This window comes from Apostichopus japonicus, chromosome 9 (genome assembly GCF_037975245.1).
Source record: "Apostichopus japonicus isolate 1M-3 chromosome 9, ASM3797524v1, whole genome shotgun sequence".
Lineage (NCBI taxonomy): Eukaryota > Metazoa > Echinodermata > Holothuroidea > Aspidochirotida > Stichopodidae > Apostichopus > Apostichopus japonicus.
In genome coordinates this window covers 26,130,882-26,153,161 of record NC_092569.1, presented here as the reverse complement: position 1 = coordinate 26,153,161, position 22,280 = coordinate 26,130,882, and the positions used below count along the sequence as shown (strand labels likewise).

The following is a 22,280-nucleotide window of genomic DNA, read 5'->3' as shown; positions in this document are numbered from 1 at the left end:
TTACAATCTTTTATCATTTTCTAATACAATGGCACGGTTAACATAACTAAATGGCACTGGCACGTTTCAATAACAAAAATATTATTTAGGTAATAGAGGTGTATCTGGTTAATCAAAAGCGGCACTTTTGAGGATTTTTAAACAAAACTGACCGTGGGGCAACCCATTGTCCTCTACCTCCTTCCCACCCCCCGCACCCCCATCTTCCAGGTTTACAGCCCCTGACCACGACAACTATTTGATTTATTATTCTCATCCTGAAAATTTGTTGGTCTTTCTTGTTTGCCTCTTTTAGGCCGCACAATTGTCCTCTGCACTCATTTCATGGATGAGGCCGATCTCCTCGGTGACCGGATTGCCATCTTGGACCGTGGAAAGCTCCGTTGCTGTGGCTCCTCCGCGTACCTCAAGTCAAAGTTCACCACCGGCATGAAACTGACCCTCGCTAAAGAGAGACCCAGCGGAAACTCCACACCCGACAGTGCCAAGAAGTTACCGCTGATCGACGTAGCTCTAGGAAATGAATATTCAGACCTCCCGGTCCATTCTGCTGAGGAGACCGGGGAACTTGAGAAGAGAGCTAGCACTTCATCCAGTAGCACGTCATCAAAAAGAGGTAACAAAAGCACACGCCCTCCCTTCCACTCGCAGTGGATATGTCCGTAAAACTGTTTCCCGCTCTTTCCACCTTAAAACTCTTTTCCACTGTTTCCAATACGGAGGAGTGTTAGCTCAGTGGTTAATGCTGGTGCCTTTCAATCATAAGGTCCCGAGTTCGAGTCGCTTAATTTATGTCGTCCAGTTACAGATTTGTTGACAATTCATAATCATGCACGTTACATATGAATGTAAGAGACTGACTTTGGTCGGCTTGCGGCTTTGATAAGCCAATGTGGCTTCTTCGCGAGTTCCTGCTTGCAGGAGGATCTAAAATACATACATACATACATACTCTTCCATTCTTGATGATGCTCTGCCACAGAGAGTGGAATGAGCAACCTAGACGGGCATTATAAGATGGTGGAGACATGAGACCCTCCAGAATCACAGCCTTATACCTGCCCATCAGCTGGCTGCTCCAACCTATGGAAGGCATCTGGCAAGGGGCACGGGACAGTTTGATTGCTTTATAATGTTTTCTATCAAGTGATTCATGTTGATTCTGTTGGTATTTTATGATACTGTTAGTATTTTGTGAAGGGCATCACCAAAAAAGCTTTTTTTTCCTATTCTTTCCCGGTCGACAGATCTCTGTGACAGCGCCAAGGTGACAGAGTTCCTGACGTCAAAGGTCAGCAGCATAACCCTGATCAAGGAAGTCGGTTCCGAGCTGGTATACCAGCTGTCATCCTCCCTAGTAGAGAAGGCTAAATATCCCCAGTTATTCCGAGACTTGGATCAACAACTCGAAGAGCTACACATCAGGAGTTACGGTGTCTCGGACACCAAGCTCGAAGAGGTAAGTTCCAACAATGATCGGGAATTATGATCTGTATCCTTGGTGTTCCTACTTTGGGATCTGTATCCTTGGTGTTCTTACTTTGGGAACTCCTTTACCTCTTGGACAATATGCTCATGCATTTCCCCGCGCCATTGGCACACAACTTACAAGTTTCTCTCTACCAATAAATGGGGAATATGATCACGCAACTCCCGACCTAGCCCACCTCTAGCTAGTTCCGGTGCCGTGATTTGGTCATTCCTATCCTGCGACGTGTACAAATCTCTCTCATCGGAACTGAAGACCTCTTGTAGTCTTTTTAATACAAGGCCCAACTCATTTATAGCATTCTCCTTCCCCTGTTACAGTGAGTTCAGTCAGTTTAATCTAATTTTTAAAACCTTCTCTATTCATAACTTTTTTTTTCTTTTCTACAACTACAGGTATTCTTGAAAGTCTCTACACACTCTGATAGCTACCAGGAGAGCAACATTGACCAACCGCTAGACGACACCTTCCAGGAGAGATCTGATAATACACCCAACCCAAAAAACCTGTATGGGAGCTCCCTTTCGAAAGGTAAACAGTTGAAACAGTATCGATATTATTATGAATGTTTCCACTTTTTGTACGTCTACAAAGGTTGTGTGCATTATCACTGTATGTTATATCCCTCCATCATGCAGATTCTGTCCAGTCTCGATAGCTTTTTGAAGTTAGTCAGCAGTTTTTCAGCATTATATCTTTTAAAATATTATTTGAAACTTAACTATTCTATTTTTAAGCAGAATATGAAAGTTAATATTTGGGAGAGATATTGGCAGTTGTGGTCTAACCTGTTAGGTGTTGAAATATATTTTTTGGACATTATTACTATTAATAAGAGTATCACAGTAATTTGTACTTTGCAGATGGGGTTGAAATAGTTTTGTTTTCGTGGAAGAAGAAGAAAAAAAAGAAATTATGTCTTTTGTTGTTTTATTAAGCTCATCAAGCTGTTACCATAGTTAAAGAATTGCAAATGATTAAGAAAAAGCAAAAAGGCTTCAGCAGAAATTCCATCGTTTATTCCAAAGATTAAAATTGGACAGAACTTTATATTTCTCACTTTATTCACCAAATTGGTTGTTGAGGATCGTGGTCATTACCCAGTTAGAAGTTGGTTTGAGCTGGTCAGAGTTGGAAGATATGTCTTGAGTGCAAAATATTTTTGACCTTGAATCATAATTTGCAGAAGGTGGGGGGCAGGGGAGGGAGGGAGGGAGGGGGCAATTCTGATTATGTTTAACTTTGGTTTTTTGGTCTTCACAAATCCTCGTTCATGATCTGAATTTGGATTGATCTATCGTCCACAGCTTTCCAGCAGTTCCACGGAGTTATTTTAAAACGCTTCCACATCACTCGTCGGGATTGGCGTAGCTTTCTGTGGTCTGTCATCATGCCGGTGGTGTTTGTGGCGCTGGGTACACTCATGGTGCAGGTAGCACCAAAGGAGGTCTACCCTCAGCTCCAGTTGACACCAGCAATGTTCAGAAATCCTACTTACATGTTCTTTAGGTGAGAGAGTCTCTCAGAGAGACTAACATCTCTTTCAATCATCTAATCTTTTTTGAAACATTTTCACCATCTGGGAATTGATTCCTATTAATGCGTCAGATAACTTGCAACAGTTTTAAACTGTCTTCCAAATGTTTTGGTGTAAAAAATCGTAACAATAAAACCAAAGTGAGATATAACTGCCGAGGAAATATTTATCGGCAGAGAAAAGTGTTAGGGTAAAATATTATTTTCAAATCGGACAGTAGTTTTCTAGCAGCAGTTTTGTGATTGTTCCTGTGGTCGTTACCGGCAACCGACGATTTAACATTGAAGGACGATAAAAATAGCAAAATGTTATTTTTCTTGTACTTGTACTAGTAATTCTAGTTTGAATCACTTTCAACCAATCTGGCAGGATCAGAATGCTATATCTCTGTAGGATCGAAAGACAGGATAAATTTCATCCGTTTTGCTCTTCGTGGTAAAACAGGTCATGTTCCTGAATTGCAAGAAACTACTCAAGTGGTGATAACTGCATTAAGAGATTTTATCGTTGCTGATAACCATTTGTGGCCAAAAAAAATTCCATTTGAAATTATAATAAGTAGTATCCTTTTTTTTTAATTCTTTTTTTTTATTTGTTGATCTTAATATCAAGATCTATTTCTATGAATTGTTGACACTACTTTGTTTGTCCTGAATCAAGTTACTTTTACACCAGTTGTCTATAGTTCCCAAACATCAGACAATTATCTTGTCGCATAGTATGATAGGCTCAACCACAATTCTGCTGGACTTATGCAGCCTCCTAATTGCCAAAACATTTACCAATACCGATAAAACACAATGCAACGACTTGTTCTTGTAATGACCGATTGATTTCATTTGGTATTTCTTATTCTTTCAACTTCTTAGCAACGGTGAGACAGACTCCATTGTTGGCCACAGACTGACAGACGCCCTGTTCGGTGCACCAGGCATCGGAACCACTTGCATGGCCGACGCCGATCAGCAGTAAGTCCAAAATGTGTTATATCTGTAGCTTTCACCGGTTTTTTCGAAACCGACCAAAGATTTGTTGACCAATATATCATTGAATTCAATCAAAGTTAGATTGACTTAAAACAAAAGCATGGAGGAGTAATTATTTACTATGTTTGGCATCTTAAACTATGCACAATTTTTGTCTCTGTTGTCACCAGTAGTAATGTTCATCATTAGTAACATGAATGATACATGGCCTATACAAATACCCATTCAAATGAAATCTGTCAGTTATGTATGATGTATGTCAGCTTGGGACATGCCTCCCTTCAGTCCACACAGATCAGGGGGTGTCATTAAGCGGCCCTGGCCCATTTACCCATTGCCCGAACAATTTCAATCTGGCCCCACAAAGTCAGATGATCCCACATTAATTGTTCATTATCAGGATGGTGCAGGTGGTTAAAGGCATTGGGCTTGAGTTCCCTAACAGCCTACTTGGCACAATGAAGTTTTACAGTGTGAGGTTGATTCCATCTGACAGTCCCTTTGCTTTAACAGATATATATTACTCTCTGGTCCTTGCGGAAGGTTCATTGGGCAGCCCTGGTATATTAGTATCAGCCAACTCTCCCTCTCTCACAGAGAGTTAACCCATCTGCTGCACTCAGGGGTTGCCGTGGTAACCTTTACATGTACAGTAGTTGTCATTCAGTCGTGCTGCGACCCAATTGGATAATATATTGATTGATGGAATTGATGGGAAATTTGTATTATAGAATAACTCTGTACCGTTTGGTTTATTTCTTGGGCACTTGTACTTGAAATTCCATTTGGAATCACTTTCCACCAGCCCGTCAGGGTGAGAGAATTCTATATCTTCTGTAAGATCGAAAGAAAGTATTCTGATCTTCTACGTTTCTCTTCGTAGTATAAGCAAGCAGGTACTTATTCATCATCCATAGAAAGTTAAACAGTAAAATTCAATAGCCAATAGTGTCATCAATGTGTCATGTCAGTATATTCTTACCTTCCTACTTCAGAGACTTGTACCCATGTTCATTCACGGAGGCATTCTTTCCAGACCCGATTAACCATCTCACATCTCAGGAGAGGCAGAGTATTCTCCAAGACGACTTTGGTAGTCCCAAGTGTGAATGTACGGACAGCGTCTCTGTTTGCCCTCGAGGAAGTGGTGGACTCGAGCCACCCCAGTGGGTGACCAACACCTCGGCCATCATACAAGACCTGACTCTGAAGACGGACATCGGTCAATACATATTGAACACCAGACACATCTACCAGCAAGAGAGGTAAATATGATCGATCTTTGAAATATTACCATTTCTTCAGAAGAGTCAAAAAAAAAAAAAAAAAAAAGCACAATGTCAAAAGCGAATTTGTTTTGTTGCATGATTTTGTATTCTATTATGATAGCAGTTCTTTAACACAACATTTTGTGGTGATTTATCATGATCTTTCATGATTTATCAACATTTAGTATAATTTATAAGCACATGAGAAAGCTGTTGCAATAGCCAAAACTTTCTTTCTTGTTGAGATGGAGATAAGAGGAATTAACAACAACTTCCCTGTACTGCTAAAAAAAATGAAAATGGAAATATGAAAAGACAAAAGAAAAGAAAAGGTGTTGACATGACATTTTTGATAGTTTAGTTCAGTCTTCTTTATATTGGTAGCAGTTCTGCTAAATACTTCTTTATTGTGTTATTTATTTCTCTTGTAAGATATGGTGGTCTCACCTTGGTGGATACAAGAGAAGGGACTATTAACAAGACCATTATGAAAGCCTGGTATAGCAACATCGGGTACCATGCACTGCCGACTTACGTCAACGTAGCGAACAACGTCCTCCTGAGAGCATCCTTAGGAACCCAGGCCGATCCTGCGGAATATGGTATGTGATTTGTAGGAAGTCAAGAAAGTTTAAATGAAAAGCGGTCAGAAAGCGAAGCATTCAAATAAGGTGGTCATTAAGAATTCAGCAGTAATTCTTAAACAAGCAAGCATGTACCCATTTGGTAACTTTCGGGTCCAGTGACCTCTAGATGCAAGTTCACATTTCAGCCACAAAGGTTATAGTCCTTTGGTGTAAACATTGATTGTTTTTGAAAAATTCTGTTCCGTGCATAGCATAATTATTGGATAGATTTACTGTTAGCAGAGAGCTCACGGTATAAAGTTATTTTACTTTTGATAATGTGTGCCAACACGTTTACTATTTTAATTCTGTAGCAAAATTAATCTCAGCATTGTTTCCAGAGGTCAAAAATGTGTAGCATGTCTCTACCTTTTTTTTGGCAGCATTTTATTACAGGAAAGTTCAGATGAAGGTCATTTTGACCAATTAGGGGCTTCTAATAAAAGTCCTATGTTTTCATTTTGCAGGAATCACAGCTTATAACAATCCACTTGATTTAGCAGAGGGTTCTCCAGATGTGACTGGGTGAGTTTTTTTTGTGAGCTAACCATCATGATGCAAGTATGGGTGTATGTATGTATTTTAGATCCTCCTGCAGGCAGGAACTAGCAAAGAAGCCACATTGGCTTATCAAAGCCGCAAGCTGACCGAAGTCAGTCTCTTACATTCATATTTAATGTCCATGATTATGAATTGTTAATTGTCAACAACTCTGTAACTGGACGACATACATTAATCTGGGAGTGACTCGAACCGGGGACCTTATGATTGAAAGGCACCAGCATTAACCACTGAGCTAAACACTCCTCCAAGTAATGTAAATTGAATCTGATGGGGGGGGGGGGGGTGTGGGGGGTATGATGTTGTTACAAACTAAGCAATATCTATGCTATCAACCTCATCTCATTCAGTGCTAGCTGTTGCAACCACCGCCATCTCTAAAGCAGAAATCATATGGTTCCTGGCAGGTGGACCCAACCGTCCAGTTTCAGGGGGAACTGAGATATTTTTTACATCCACCGGATGGATAAAAAGAATAGGTGCACAGCAATAAATTGCATGAATCCTATCATAGCTGATAATAGGTGGCATATAATATAAAATGGCTGGACTTGTCAGTCTACTACTAATTCCACAGATGTAACACAAAAGTCAACAATAGGAAAACAACGGCCTACCCTATGACCTCAAATGACCTCTTAACAGTGCATCGCAAAGTTGTGTATACAGGCATGAAAGTGTGCAGAACATGCCATGGTTTTGTTGTGAAGTATTATTCATAAAATAAAGAATTACCAATTGTCATGTAGTTCTGCACCGAGGAGCTGTTGCGTAGCCTTAAAGGACGATGCAATCACGTCTTACATCGGGTGATGTAAAAAGCCTGGATTTTGCTCTTGTATCTATCCATCACCGACAGCAGGAATTCGGACAAGTTTATCTTATTACTATGATTATTTGTCTTCTGTTTGCAGATGGTTGATAGCATCCGCTCAGTTTGGTATGATCCTGTTCATCATGTCATCTCTGGCCTTGATTCCGTCCATCATGTCTACACTGATGGTCCAGGAAAACATTAACGGTGCCAAAAGGCTTCATTTTGTGAGTGGAGCCTCCCCTCTGAACTATTGGCTTACCAACCTTCTGTGGGACTGGGTAAGTTTCTTGAGACACCTTTCAGCATGGTAGAAATCTTGTTTGATATGCAAATGAGATCTGATATGCAAATGAATCCACATGTTTAAATAAGTTTGTAGTCTGTTTATATTGCCATGAAATGTTTAATTCACTTTGACTGTTTGCTTTTTATATGCAAATGAGATCTGATATGCAAATGAGATCTGCATGTTAAATAAAGTCTGCAGTCTGTTTATATTGCCATGAAATGTTTAATTCACTTTTAATGTTTGCTTTTTATCCTAGCTGTATAGTTGTCGCTATTGTCGCCATAGAGTTATTCTATAATTGCGCCACGATGCGCTTGGATGTTGTTGTTACAGCAGAGTTTTTCAGTCAATCAGCTATTAACTGCCCAAACACTTCGAGTTGGATTCACTCGTCAATAGATCTTTTCAATATTACATTTTCAATATTTCTAATAAATTTGGGAAGTTAATTTTCACCTATCTTTGTTTTTAATTGTTTATTTAATGTTTTTTTCAGCTGATGTACCTCATACCTGCGGCTATGATGGTGGTAGTCCTAGTTCTCTTCAATGTCCATGCCCTGACTTCTGCAGATAACATCGGAGCATTTATCATGCTACTTCTGTTGTATGGGTGAGTTTCAGTTAAGCTTAGTACTTTTCCTGCGATATGCAAATGAGATCTGATATGCAAAGGAGATCTGATATGCAAATGAGAACCGGAGGTTAAAGAAGTACTTTCCGTCTAACACTGGTCATAACATTGTAATCATCATGCCTGAAACCTTCTTTTTTTTTTTAATTTAAGAATTGAAGAAAGTTTAAGTGTCAAATATAATGAAGCTCAGGGCAATGAATTAGAGGATTATATCCAATTTTATTCTTCACTTATTGAAATATCTTCTGTTTTTCATCTTTTTTTTCAGAATCATTTCAGGTCACTCACAGTTTAAATGCTATAGTATTAAACTTATTCATAACTCTAAGTTGACCTTAGTCTGATGAGAATGATCTTATTTGTTATTGCAAGTTTTCTATTTGTGATAGACTAGTTTACAGGAGCTACTCAAAGTAAACTAGTTCTAAGGTCACTGGACAAAGGTGGGCAAAATGATGGGCTTTGACCTGAAATTGATTTAGTAGGCAATACTTTTTTTACTCCTTTTTGACAACACTTTTTTTCAGATATGCCATATTTTGCCAGTACTACCTGTTCGCACCATTCTTTTTGGATGCGGGGACTGCCTTTGTGGTTTACTTCTGTTCCAACTTCCTCCTCTTTATCCTGACCAGTCTTCCGAAATTCTTGGATTATTTGCAGGTCAGTAGAAACAATTTAAAACATTCCACCTATTATTATATATAATGCTTTTATAGTGTCATCTAGTAGTATTTATATTGCTTTAGTTTCACCTAGTACTATTACATTGAAATACAGAATATTTTTTTGTTAATTGTTACCAAATTCTTTTTTTGTTGCCTTTCGAACTGATACTTGAAGATAAATGGACACCATTTCATACTTATCAGAACCTAGACCATCCCTAAATGTCACCCCCAATTTCCAAATCTCCCAGTATTGAATAAATTTCTGTGTGTGCATATATATACATATATATATATATATATATATATATATATATATATATATATAAAAATAGAAAATATATAAACTATTCAGGGAAAATATTCAGGACGAAATAATCATTCAGTTTATATAGCGTAAAACACTTTGAAAAGTTGTACCACACACCATTATAAAGTTGTACTCCACACCATAGCAATGTTGTACTCCACACCATTATGAGGTTGTACCCTGCACCTGTGGAAAATTACCCAACACCATTGTACAGTTGTACCCCACACCATTGGAAAGTTGTACACCACACCATGAAGAGTTGTACTCCGCACCTTAGAAAGTTGAAACCCCCCCCCACCTTTAAATTAATTTATTTCCCAATGGGATGTCAGTACAAACTTTGTCATGATAACCGAGACAAAACTTCAAACCTCACAAATACCAATAAAGGGTCTCTTTTCTCTTTTGGTCTCTTAGTTGGGCGGAAGGGAACCGAGCGAATGGACTTCGATCCTGGGTTACTGCTCCCTGGTCTTCACACCGTACAGCATCTCATCTGCCCTTCTCAATCTACTCTACACCCAACTGGAGGTGGACTTCTTTACTGGTTACGGTGTCACCCGACTCGTCAACCGTTTCGAGCTGCTCAGATGGAACATCTTCTCCATGTTTTGCCAGGGTACCATAGCCTTCTTGTTACTCATGCTCGTTGAGCATCGGAGAAACCGCAGGAATAAATGCAGGTTTGTATATCAACTTTACTATCAAATTTATATTATTTCATTTTTCCCCCCCCCAGCCCACTTTTTTTTGGTCTGCTTTTGTATAATATTTCTAACATTATGTTTACGTCCCCCATTGATTTCTTCCTCAATGGTTCACCAAGATACCTTCAATGGGCACTCATTTACCCCTATATGGTACACCAAGATACCTTCAGTGGGTACTCATTTACCCCTATATGGTACACCAAGATACCTTCAGTGGGTACTCATTTACCCCTATATGGTACACCAAGATACCTTCAGTGGGCACTCATTTACCCCTATATGGTACACCAAGATACCTTCAGTGGGCACTCATTTTCCCCTAAATGGTACACCAAGATACCTTCAGTGGGCACTCATTTTCCCCTAAATGGTACACCAAGATACCTTCAGTGGGCACTCATTTACCCCTATATGGTACACCAAGATACCTTCAGTGGGTACTCATTTACCCCTATATGGTACACCAAGATACCTTCAGTGGGCACTCATTTACCCCTATATGGTACACCAAGATACCTTCAGTGGGCACTCATTTTCCCCTAAATGGTACACCAAGATACCTTCAGTGGGCACTCATTTTCCCCTAAATGGTACACCAAGATACCTTCAGTGGGCACTCATTTTCCCCTATATGGTACACCAAGATACCTTCAGTGGGTACTCATTTACCCCTATATGGTACACCAAGATACCTTCAGTGGGTACTCATTTTCCCCTATATGGTACACCAAGATACCTTCAGTGGGCACTCATTTTCCCCTATATGGTACACCAAGATACCTTCAGTGGGTACTCATTTACCCCTATATGGTACACCAAGATACCTTCAGTGGGTACTCATTTACCCCTATATGGTACACCAAGATACCTTCAATGGGTACTCTTTTTCCCCTAAATGGTTCACCAAGATACCTTCAGTGGGTACTCATTTTCCCCTAAATGGTACACCAAGATACCTTCAGTGGGCACTCATTTTCCCCTATATGGTACACCAAGATACCTTCAGTGGGTACTCATTTACCCCTATATGGTACACCAAGATACCTTCAATGGGTACTCTTTTTCCCCTAAATGGTTCACCAAGTAACCTTCAGCGGGTACTCATTTTCCCATAAATGGTACACCAAGATACCTTCAATGGGTACTCATTTACCCCTATATGGTACACCAAGATACCTTCAATGGGTACTCATTTTCCCCTAAATGGTTCACCAAGATACCTTCAGCAGGGTACTCATTTACCCCTATATGGTACACCAAGATACCTTCAGTGGGTACTCATTTACCCCTATATGGTACACCAAGATACCTTCAATGGGTACTCTTTTTCCCCTAAATGGTTCACCAAGTAACCTTCAGTGGGTACTAATTTTTCCCTAAATGGTACACCAAGATACCTTCAGTTGGTACTCATTTTCCAATAAATGATACACCAATATACCTTTGGTTGTACTAACCTACAAAGTTTTCTATGTTGTGTAATCATTTTTTTTCTATTTTTGTAGTTCCACTGTGACCACGAGTCAACATAATGCTATGCTTTGTACTAGACAGAGCATAAGTTGTAAATAAATATTTCAAAATATTTTATTCCCCCCTCCCACCCACCCCCCCCTGCTCGGACGTATACGTTAGTTTGTCCAAAGCAAAAGCTATTCTTTGATTGCTTATTGATATATTGTATTATAGTTACACTGATTTGAATATTAAGAATGTTAAGATTTATTCTCACACAAATCATCATTCTTGCTACTAAAAACAAACAATCAACAGCTAAATTAATATATTTTTCATGGGAACGCTTTTAATGTTTCTGAAGTCTGTCAGTCATAACATTTTCTGAGAATACTAAGGTTGGAGTGTGCAAGAAGTTCTATTCCATGTTGTGAATTTTCATGATCAGTTTCGCTGTGACGTACAAGATAATCTAGTCATTGTCGGACGTTTAATGAAATTTGGCGAGATGAATGACCAAAGAAATTACTAACCATCGATGATTGATTGATTGTTTGATTTTATTTTTGCTAGTACTCCGTATGAAAGCAGGGTCAACCAGAGAGAAGATGAAGACGTTGAAGAAGAGAGGCAGAGAGTAGGCAAGTCAGGAGGAGATGATGACATCATATCACTCAAGGACATAACCAAGGTCAGTAGACTTAGTCCACCTTAGTCCCTAAATCTTAGATTCAAAAGTTGAAGACCAGGCAAATCAAAAATGATTTGATTTGTCAAGGCAGCTTAGCTTGCTGGAGTACTTTTCATTTAATGAAATTTTTCATACTTACTACTGTGTCCACATCTCACCAGATTTCGTATTAAGTTAGAATCTTACTTAAAGGACTGCAGGAGATAAACTGTGCAGATGGTTGTAACAAAGGAGTTAGTGAGCGTCTCAAACAGTCCGTTCATCCCCTGCTTTCTTTCATGTCTGCCTATTGGTCTGTCAATTTCCAATGTTCACTGTGTCAATCACCGTATTCAGCCTAGATGTTTCCTATGTGTACAACTCAGTACTTTACCTCTGAAGAAGACGCTGCTAGGATGGGGATCCCAAACTCTCTGAATTTTATGAACATATTTACATATATCTGAATATTTATTCATTCATTCATTCATTCATTCATTCATTCATTCATTCATTCATTCATTCATTCATTCATTCATTCATTCATTCATTTATTTATTTATTCATTTATTCATTTTTTTATTTTTTTATCAGGTCTACCAGACGGGCAACAGGAGAATTACAGCCGTAGATAACATCAGTCTAGGAGTCCCACGAGGAGAGGTAGATACGTAGATAACATTCTAAGATGCTGTAATGTGATTTATCAAAAGACTGGCTTGTTTATGTCAACATGAAGTTATTTAGCATGATCATGGTTGTTAAAGTAATTGTAACAGCAGACTTTGACAAATTTAAAAGGTTTAAAAATCACAAATTAAGATGGCATAGCAAATTAATTTTTGCATCGAGAATTATACACTTCACTTTTAAGAGTAAAATAGTGGTAAGCATAATTTCTAAATGTGTGTAAACCTGGGGGAGTGGATGGGGGTGGGGTCCAGCAAGGACCTTACATTCACGGACTGACCCTGGAGTCCTGTTTGTGGATATAACCTGTGCCTGTTAGCCTTTTGAGCATCTTTTAAAAGGATGTTGTGATATGTCCTTTTAGATGTAATAACTGTCAAAATGTTTGCAATCTTTCAGTGCTTTGGACTCTTGGGTGTAAACGGTGCCGGTAAGACGACTTTATTCCGGACGATCACCTCAGATATACCTCCCACTGATGGTAGCATCACGCTAAATGCAGAAAGGTAAAAGAGAACTTTAATACCTCTAATAGCCTTATTGTCTATATCTTTGAGCAAGAACTATAGAGTCCAGAATATCATATCAGGATTACATATGAAAACTGCAAAGGTTTAAGCAACAGTAGTATGCTCCAGTAGGGTTCTGGGGAGAGGGGGGAGGGGCATTGAAAGGGAGGGGGAGGGTTGGTCCAGTAGGGTTCCAGGGAGGGAGAGGGGCATTGAGAGGATAGGGGGTTGGTCCAGTAGGGTTCCAGGGAGGGTAGGGGCATTAAAAGGGAGGGGGAGGGTTGGTCCAGTAGGGTTCCAGGGAGGGGGAGGGGCATTGAAAGGGAGGGGGAGGGGCATTGAAAGGGAGGGGGAGGGTTGGTCCAGTAGGGTTCCAGGGAGGGTAGGGGCATTGAAAGGGCGGGGGAGGGTTGGTCCAGTATGGTTCCAGGGAGGGTAGGGGCATTGAAAGGGAGGGGGAGGGTTGGTCCAGTAGGGTTCCAGGAGGGGGAGGGGAGTTTAGAGGGTAGGGGGAGGGTTGGTACAGTAGGGTTCCAGGGAGGGGGAGGTGCATTGAGAGGATAGGGGGAGGATTGATCCAGTAAGGTTCCAGGGAGGGAGAGGGGCATTGAAAGGGAGGGGGAGGGTTGGTCCAGTAGGGTTCCAGGGGGGGAGAGGGGCATTGAAAGGGAGGGAGAGGGTTGGTCCAATAGGGTTCCAGGGAGGGTAGGGGCATTGAAAGGGAGGGGAGGGTTGGTCCAGTAGGGTTCCAGGGAGGGTAGGGGCATTGAAAGGGAGAGGAGGGTTGGTCCAGTAGGGTTCCAGGAGGGGGAGGGGAGTTAAGAGGGTAGGGGGAGGGTTGGTACAGTAGGGTTCCAGGGAGGGGGAGGGTCATTGAAAGGGCGGGGGAGGGTTGGTCCAGTAGGGTTCCAGGGAGGGAGAGGGGCATTGAAAGGGAGGGGGAGGGTTGGTCCAGTAGGGTTCCAGGAGGGGGAGGGGAGTTAAGAGGGTAGGGGGAGGGGGAGGGTTGGTCCAGTAGGGTTCCAGGAGGGGGAGGGGAGTTAAGAGGGTAGGGGGAGGGTTGGTACAGTAGGGTTCCAGGAAGTGGGAGGGGCATTTGAGAGGGTAGAGGAAGAGTTTACTTTAATAATCTGTGGGAGGAGCAATTTTCAAATATTAATATTTATTAATTTTTTAATCTTATATGTTATCTCTGTTTCAGCATCGGATACTGCCCTCAAGTAGATGCGGTGTACGATCAGATGACCGGTGAGGAGATCCTCTATTGCTACGCCAGACTGAAAGGAATCAAGGAAAAGTATGTGGGGGATGTTGTGGAAGACATCATCGCTAGATTAAAGATGCAGGGATTCGTCGGGACCGTCATCTCAACCTACAGCGGAGGGATGAAGAGGACCCTCTCGGTGGCCATAGCTCTGCTGGGTAACCCACAGCTAGTCCTTATGGTAAGGTTTGACCATACCTTTATTAGGTTTAACCATACCTTTATTAGGTTTAACCATGTCTTTATTAGGTTTAACCATGCCTTTATTAGGTTTAACCATACATTTATAAGGTTTAACCATACCTCTTTTAAATTTAACTATACCTTTATAAGGTTTGACCATACCTTTATTAGGTTTAACCATACCGTTATTAGGTTTAACCACACCTTTATAAGGTTTAACCATACCGTTATTAGGTTTAACCATACCTTTATTAGGTTTAACCATACCTTTATTAGGTTTAACCATACCGTTATTAGGTTTAACCATACCTTTATTAGGTTTAACCATACCTTTATTCGGTTTGAAGGGACGGAAATTCAATTTAAAACTGAGTGTGTAAACATCTTGGAAGAAGTCTTTTTAGGCAAAACTGTTAAATCTTGAAACAGATATATGAAGTCTTGTTTGTCGTAGCTTAACAGATAAAGCTGAAATTGTCACGAGAAGAAAGCAACGTGACAGAGAGATAAATTGATGTGATGTATTCTGATGTAATATTCTGCTGTATCCTACACCCAACCCACCAACCCAATGTCCCCCACTAAACTCCCACCGATGGTACAGTGTGTTGTACAGTTTGTGATATACCGGTCCAGTTGTTACAGGGATCAATTTATCCGATATCGTGTAATGCTATGCAATACTTGACAAATTTGCTATACAATTGCAAAGATGTATAGCACTTTTACGTACGCAAGAACCATAACATTTTATATAGGAGGCAGGTCCCTACTGAGCCTTACAAGCTGCCACACATAACTTGAACAGTACATGTTTTCACTGTAATACATACCCTACATGTCCTTCTTGGTACATCCTCGTTTACAGGATGAACCAACCGCAGGGATGGACCCGATCAGCAAGCAAGCTGTCTGGAGAGGAATCCAAGCCACGATAATGGAAGGGCGATCAGTTATCGTAACGTCACACAGGTTAGAAAGGAGCATCATCAAATCACCTACAATTCTCCCTGCAACTAATTTCTTTGAGCAAAAGTGAAATGTATCTCAGCACCCTGGTATTCAAAGTGAGGGAGGGGGGGTGGGGGGAGGGGGTCAGATTAAAAAGTTAGAAGTATGAAAAAAATATTGGTGGTATTTGTGAAAAAAAAAGAAATGGAGAAAATGATGAACGTCCGTTACTACAAATGTCAAAATGTAACACCATTTTGTAATTCAGAACCCTTAATATAATAAGGAATTTCTCAATAGAGAGGGCGGATGATGAGGGTGAAAATTAGTGTCACCAAGCTAAAAGTTTGCACACCAAGGCCTTAGCATATACCCTGGTAGCTTACATGCACAAATTAAAGGTTGAACATCAAAAACTGTTGAACATCAAAAAATGTTATTTAGATGATTATTGAAACATATTTCTGAGGCCATTCACCCAATTGATGATAATTTTCTCAAATTTTGAAATTGCTTTATGATCCAACTAAAATAACTTCTCAAAAAATTCACCCAGGGAAGCTACAATAATCACGATTACTGGTTTGATTCGATTTAAGGGGTTTTCGTCATTAAATTATTCTTAAAACATTGAGTTTAATAAAATGTAGTATCAATTTAAGGACTGCCAAAAAAGTTCTCAACCCCAAACCTTGTTTGTTTCTTAATCGGTCACAGCATGGAAGAATGCGAGAACCTCTGCACGAGACTGGCAATCATGGTCAACGGTCGATTCCGCTGTCTGGGAAGCCCGCAGCATGTCAAACATCGCCACGGCGACGGCTACACTCTGATATTACATCTCCTGTCGGGTTCCAAACCTGCCGACCCTGCGGCCATCTCTGCATTTATGGATGCCACATTCCCAAATAACGTCCTGAAGGTACGTATTAACTGGAGCTTTAACCGGATAAGTCTCGCTGATTTGAAAAAAAAAAGGTTTTTGTCTTGTAGGGTGCTCATCTGAATGGATTGTATCCTGTAAATTAATAAACAAAACTTCCAGATTGATAAAATTTGAAACTTTCAGGTATCTTACAAGAGGAATTAAGTGAACAAAGAAAGTCTTGATCACCAACTAGTTGTGACCAATCTTGTCCTACTTTTATCTAAGAGTTGAGTGCGCCTGCAAAATATGTCTTTCATATTTGTTATCTCGATCTCTCTGACCCAAAATTGACAGGCACCGTATGTTCTACCCACCTGTTTTTGAAATGTTTCTGAATAGCGTGTCGGTAGAGCAATAAAAGACAATGGTTTCATTGTTATTGTAAATTGTCTATTGTCATCAATAGGACAATGGTTGCATTGTTATTTGTCTATTGTTATTTGTCTAGGAACATCATTTAACAATGCTGCGGTACCAGTTAAGGATGACAGGGCTGACCGTAGCCGACATTTACGAAGCCATCGAAAACAAGCGAGACGTCTTGGGCATCGAAGATTATTCCGTCACACAAACGACGTTGGACCAGGTATTTATGAAGCGAAAACAATATTTCATATTGTATCTAATTGTTCTGTTAATAGGATCATGAGAAATAGTTGCCGGGGAGTAATTTAAAGTTCAAATTTTGTGTAGCAGTTTTGAAGTTGCAGAACTTTGGTCTCTTATAAAATACTACGGTTCTTGGGTAGCAAAACTGCTATACATCTATGGACTTGTGTAGCAATTTGACCATTTTGCATCGCATTTCGCCATGCAAATACCGTATAAATTATTCTCTGTTTTGATAGAGGATATTGAAGCCTTTTCTTCTGTTTTCTCTTGTGGGGAAGGGATGGTGTGGTAACTGTTTTTCAAACACATTTTCATGTTTGCACGTCAAGTTAAAAACGCATTCACGATATAGCGCACACATCTCAAATCCAAACTTTTTTAGAAATTCAAATATACGCCCATCCGTGTGTTTATGAAACAAACCTGCTGTGTGTCTGTCTCAATGTCTGTGGCATTAATATACCTCAAATTTTCCCGATTTCCATTTGTTGCCATATTTGTATTTAAATTTTATGTTTTTGTGGGTGCGTCCCAAAAGGTCACCCTCGCTCTGTATCACTCAGGGAATGATGCGATGAAGTGGTCGGAAAACCGATAAATCTCCTCGGCAGAAAAAACTTATAATCCCTGCCAGTTTAATGGGATAGCACCAACCATTCTATTACGTCTCTCGTCTTGCAGGTTTTTGTCAACTTTGCCAAGAGGCAGAAAGAGATTTGTGATGATAATGACGATGATGATACAAGCAGTACATCCAGCTTGGGTGGTCACATCAATCCTGCCTTCGACCAAGACGCTATGTACGTGGTCTGATGACGACGCAACTCTGTAAAGAAATTGCACAGATCGCTAGTGCATGGCAACCCGAATTCATAGATATACGAAACAAATTTTTTTTCATATTTTTATATATATATATATATATATTGCTAAATCATGTAAGAGATGTCATTATTGGCCTCAAATTGTAGTCTTTCAAGATTAACTCCATTTTTTTTCTTGTGCGTTCGTTGATGCTTTCCTTGATGTTGATGTAAGAGTGTGTTCGTTCCGTGTCTCGGTGATAGGGAGAGAGTGAAGGGGTGGGGTGGAGGGGTGGGCATAAGAAGGGGGGGTACATGCTTGGAAAGCAAGAGTAAACTGTTTGTCAAATATGAGGAATCAGTGTTTCAAAATTTGGGCTTTGTAGTGTTTCAGTGACAATTTAACTTTAAATGGAATTTAAAAGAAAAGATGGCTAATTTTATAGATAAAAATGTAATCGAGGGAATGGTTGGTAGAGGCTAGATCAACTGAGGCTTAAAATAATCAGGCTATTTACGTTGAGGCTCTTGAAATGTCGGCTTAGAAACCAGACTATATATATATATATATATATATATATAGTGATGTTTTATTAAATCAAATGGGGCTTGTAAATTGATTGTTTTTATCATCCCAGTACTTATGTAGCCTTTGTGTCGTGCTTTCAATGTAAACCTGTCTTGTAAGTCAGTGGTGCTTGCTATGGAGTTTTTTTCTTGTTTTTTTTTTTTTTGACAGTCCCTTTCTGTCTTTCATCACAATTGATATTAGAATAGAAATTGTTTAACTTCATCTCAGATATGAACAATTTAATAATTCATCATAAAAAAAATATCATAAATGTCATCAGTACTATCAGCAAATTTGAGAATGCCAAACATTTGCTTAAGTGCTTTCCCAAGTACTGGTTTTGAGATATTCTGAATTATTCCTAGACGTTGCGAAGTGTGACAAATAGACCATACGATGTCTGCAAGAGGGGGGGGGAATGTATATATATATATATATATAGTTTGTGGGTGGCACTTAAAATCTAAGAAAACAAGCAATGAAAGGGCATGATTTGAGCTGGTAGTGTATTCGGGAAAATACTGCTAACAGACTTTCAGGTGGAGTACAACAGCAAAAATAGTGTACAAGTAGAATTCTCCTTGGTATGAGTACAAGTAGAATTCCCCTTGGTATTCAAGTAGAACAGCATGGGTATGAGTACAAGTAGAATTCTCCTTGGTATTCAAGTACAACAGCATGGGTATGAGTACAAGTAGAATTCTCCTTGGTATTCAAGTACAACAGCATGGGTATGAGTACAAGTAGAATTCTCCTTGGTATTCAAGTACAACAGCATGGGTATGAGTACAAGTAGAATTCCCCTTGGTATTCAAGTAGAACAGCATGGGTATGAGTACAAGTAGAATTCTCCTTGGTATGAGTACAAGTACAACAGCATGGGTATGAGTACAAGTAGAATTCTCCTTGGTATGAGTACAACAGCATGGGTATGAGTACAAGTAGAATTCTCCTTGGTATGAGTACAACTACAACAGCATGGGTATGAGTACAAGTAGAATTCTCCTTGGTATTCAAGTACAACAGCATGGGTATGAGTACAAGTAGAATTCCCCTTGGTATTCAAGTACAGCAGCATGGGTATGAGTACAAGTAGAATTCTCCTTGGTATGAGTACAAGTACAACAGCATGGGTATGAGTACAAGTAGAATTCTCCTTGGTATGAGTACAACAGCATGGGTATGAGTACAAGTAGAATTCCCCTTGGTATTCAAGTACAGCAGCATGGGTATGAGTACAAGTAGAATTCTCCTTGGTATGAGTACAAGTACAACAGCATGGGTATGAGTACAAGTAGAATTCTCCTTGGTATGAGTACAACAGCATGGGTATGAGTACAAGTAGAATTCTCCTTGGTATGAGTACAACTACAACAGCATGGGTATGAGTACAAGTAGAATTCTCCTTGGTATTCAAGTAGAACAGCATGGGTATGAGTACAAGTAGAATTCTCCTTGGTATTCAAGTAGAACAGCATGGGTATGAGTACAAGTAGAATTCTCCTTGGTATGAGTACAAGTACAACAGCATGGGTATGAGTACAAGTAGAATTCTCCTTGGTATGAGTACAAGGATCTAATCGTGAGTATCAGTACTTTATAATATAGCAATATCGGTTATACTTAAGCTCCAAAATTCCAATATATATAGATATATATTGATATACTTGAATGGATTTGCATAATCCGATTGTATATGAGTTCATGGTTACGTTTCTCTACAAGGTATAAGCCACCAATCTGTCAAACTGATATTATGTACAATAGTGGTGAGGCAAATGGATTAGTCAAATTGGTGGTCACATGACCAATCCCTTTGTATTATTCAAATAGCCTTGTGCCTTATTACAAATTCCTTTTATAATTCGAGTGACCTGTCACTAAATATCGGACTATGACTTGACGTGAAATGGATAAATGCTTTCATTATTTGTACTTTCGATATCTGTTACTAAATGTTAGTTTAGCTTTATTTTTGGTGTATTTTTGTAACAAAATGACCAAAATGCGAGGTTTATAACAAGAATGTTTATATATGTTATATAACTAATATATTTCTATGAGTTTATAATTAATCCTTGTTTAGTGTATCTTGAAACATATAAATATCTCATTTCTTCTGGGGTTTTTTTTTCGTACGGTTGGTGGGGGGGGGGGTGGGGGGTAAGGATAGATTCATGTAGAAATAGATGCATATTTTTTAACAGCGTTTGCAAATTTGTTAATATGTAGATTTAGAGTTTTTTGATAAAAAGTTGGTGTATTTTTCAAAATTGATTACAACGATGTTTGTCACTTCTTATTGTATACTGTATGAATTTATAATCAATCTTTGTTTAGTTTCTTTTGAAATATCTAAATATCTCATTCTTTCTTTGGTGGGAAGGAGGGGGAGGGGGGTGCGATTACATGTGGATATCAATAAGTTTGTTCCAGGAATTATTCCACTGAGGGTGCAGTCTTTCTAATATTCTTTTCTCCTTTTTTTGAAGTAAAATGTGACAAAAGATGCTGTAGTATTTTTGCTCAATTGTAAAGACTTATTGACAGTCTCAAAAAAAGAAAACGGAAGTAAAAAATATATGCAATTAAAATTAATGATTATCTTTGTATTGTTGTCATTCCTTCAAGTTCATGCGAGGGGTAAAATGTCTCACACCTTCATGTTCTCATGGCTTCACCTACGTGTCCCGGGTCTTCGTAGGGTAGCAGGGTGGTCCAGAAGTAAAGATGGCCAGTAAATATTTAGGGGCCTAGGAAAATATGGGGTAAGCATAGTGTTTGAATAGGAATAGATACTGCACCGAGTTTGCCTAGTTACATGGACAATGAAGTTCAAAGGAAGTGTCGCCATGGAAGAGGTTAGCCCTGGGTGGAGTGTAGCACTGGGAGAGGTGTAGCTTGGGAGGGGTGTAGGCATAGGAGGGTTGTATCCCTGGGAGGTGTTAGCCCTGGGAGGGCTGTAGCACTGGGAGAGGCTTAGGCATGGGGAATGTAGCCCTGGGAGTGGTGTAGGTATGGGGATGTTGCCCTTCGGAGTCGTGAAGCCCTGGGAGGGGTGTAGGTATGGGGATGTTGCCCTTCAGAGTTGTGAAGCCTTGGGATGGGTGTAGCTTGGGAGGGGTGTAGGCATGGGAGGGTTGTATCCCTGGGAGGGGTGAATCCCTATGGATGTGTAGCCATTGGATGGGTGTTTCCCTTGGAGGGTTGTAGCCCTGGGAGGGTTGTAGCCCTTGGAGAGTTGTAGCCCTGGGAGGGGTGTAGCGCTGGGTCGCAGAAGCCGACTTCGATCTACAGTAGTATGTGTGTCCTCTGATTCAAGTCTTTTGTGATCTTTTGTGTTGTATTGTTCACTTTTAATTCCATGCTTAGAGTGAGAATGCCCTTTTGCAGAGTGTCCAGGTGGATAACCCATTTCCGGGTAATATTCACTCTGTTAAGAGAGACAACGTTCTCCAATCTCTTCCATATCTTCAAATGGAAATTCGGTAACCCCATCGGAATACTACAACAACAACAACAAAATATGTAATATATAAAGGGATAATTGCAATATATAACTATAATTAGGTATTGTTGTATAAACTGTTTACTGTATCAGAGCCGCTGTAATAAACTATATGCGTAGTACGTAGACAAATTATAACTTATCTATGACGTAGTATCTCTATAACGGAACTCCATGGATGTAGTATCAAAGTAGCGCCATCACTTTTGTTGAGTTTACTTGTCATACTCTATATA

At 39.8% G+C, this 22,280-nt stretch overlaps 1 protein-coding gene across 2 annotated transcripts in view; it reads left to right on the top strand.

Moving 5' to 3' along the window:
• Positions 1–21,134, top strand: part of LOC139973228 (uncharacterized) — a 127,150-nt gene extending 106,016 nt beyond the window's left edge. For both annotated transcript variants that reach the window (XM_071979763.1, XM_071979762.1), the window contains exons 78-97: positions 296–616; positions 1,248–1,459; positions 1,885–2,020; positions 2,797–2,998; positions 3,896–3,994; positions 5,008–5,277; positions 5,713–5,882; positions 6,374–6,431; positions 7,382–7,562; positions 8,070–8,185; positions 8,737–8,872; positions 9,608–9,873; positions 11,929–12,046; positions 12,620–12,688; positions 13,115–13,221; positions 14,426–14,669; positions 15,540–15,643; positions 16,340–16,544; positions 16,999–17,136; positions 17,844–21,134. In XM_071979763.1, the coding sequence (XP_071835864.1) occupies positions 296–616; positions 1,248–1,459; positions 1,885–2,020; positions 2,797–2,998; positions 3,896–3,994; positions 5,008–5,277; positions 5,713–5,882; positions 6,374–6,431; positions 7,382–7,562; positions 8,070–8,185; positions 8,737–8,872; positions 9,608–9,873; positions 11,929–12,046; positions 12,620–12,688; positions 13,115–13,221; positions 14,426–14,669; positions 15,540–15,643; positions 16,340–16,544; positions 16,999–17,136; positions 17,844–17,975 (3,284 nt within the window). In that variant the 3' untranslated portion in view covers positions 17,976–21,134. The remainder of the gene's footprint in view (positions 1–295; positions 617–1,247; positions 1,460–1,884; positions 2,021–2,796; positions 2,999–3,895; positions 3,995–5,007; positions 5,278–5,712; positions 5,883–6,373; positions 6,432–7,381; positions 7,563–8,069; positions 8,186–8,736; positions 8,873–9,607; positions 9,874–11,928; positions 12,047–12,619; positions 12,689–13,114; positions 13,222–14,425; positions 14,670–15,539; positions 15,644–16,339; positions 16,545–16,998; positions 17,137–17,843) is intronic.
• The last annotated feature ends 1,146 nt before the right edge of the window (positions 21,135–22,280 follow it).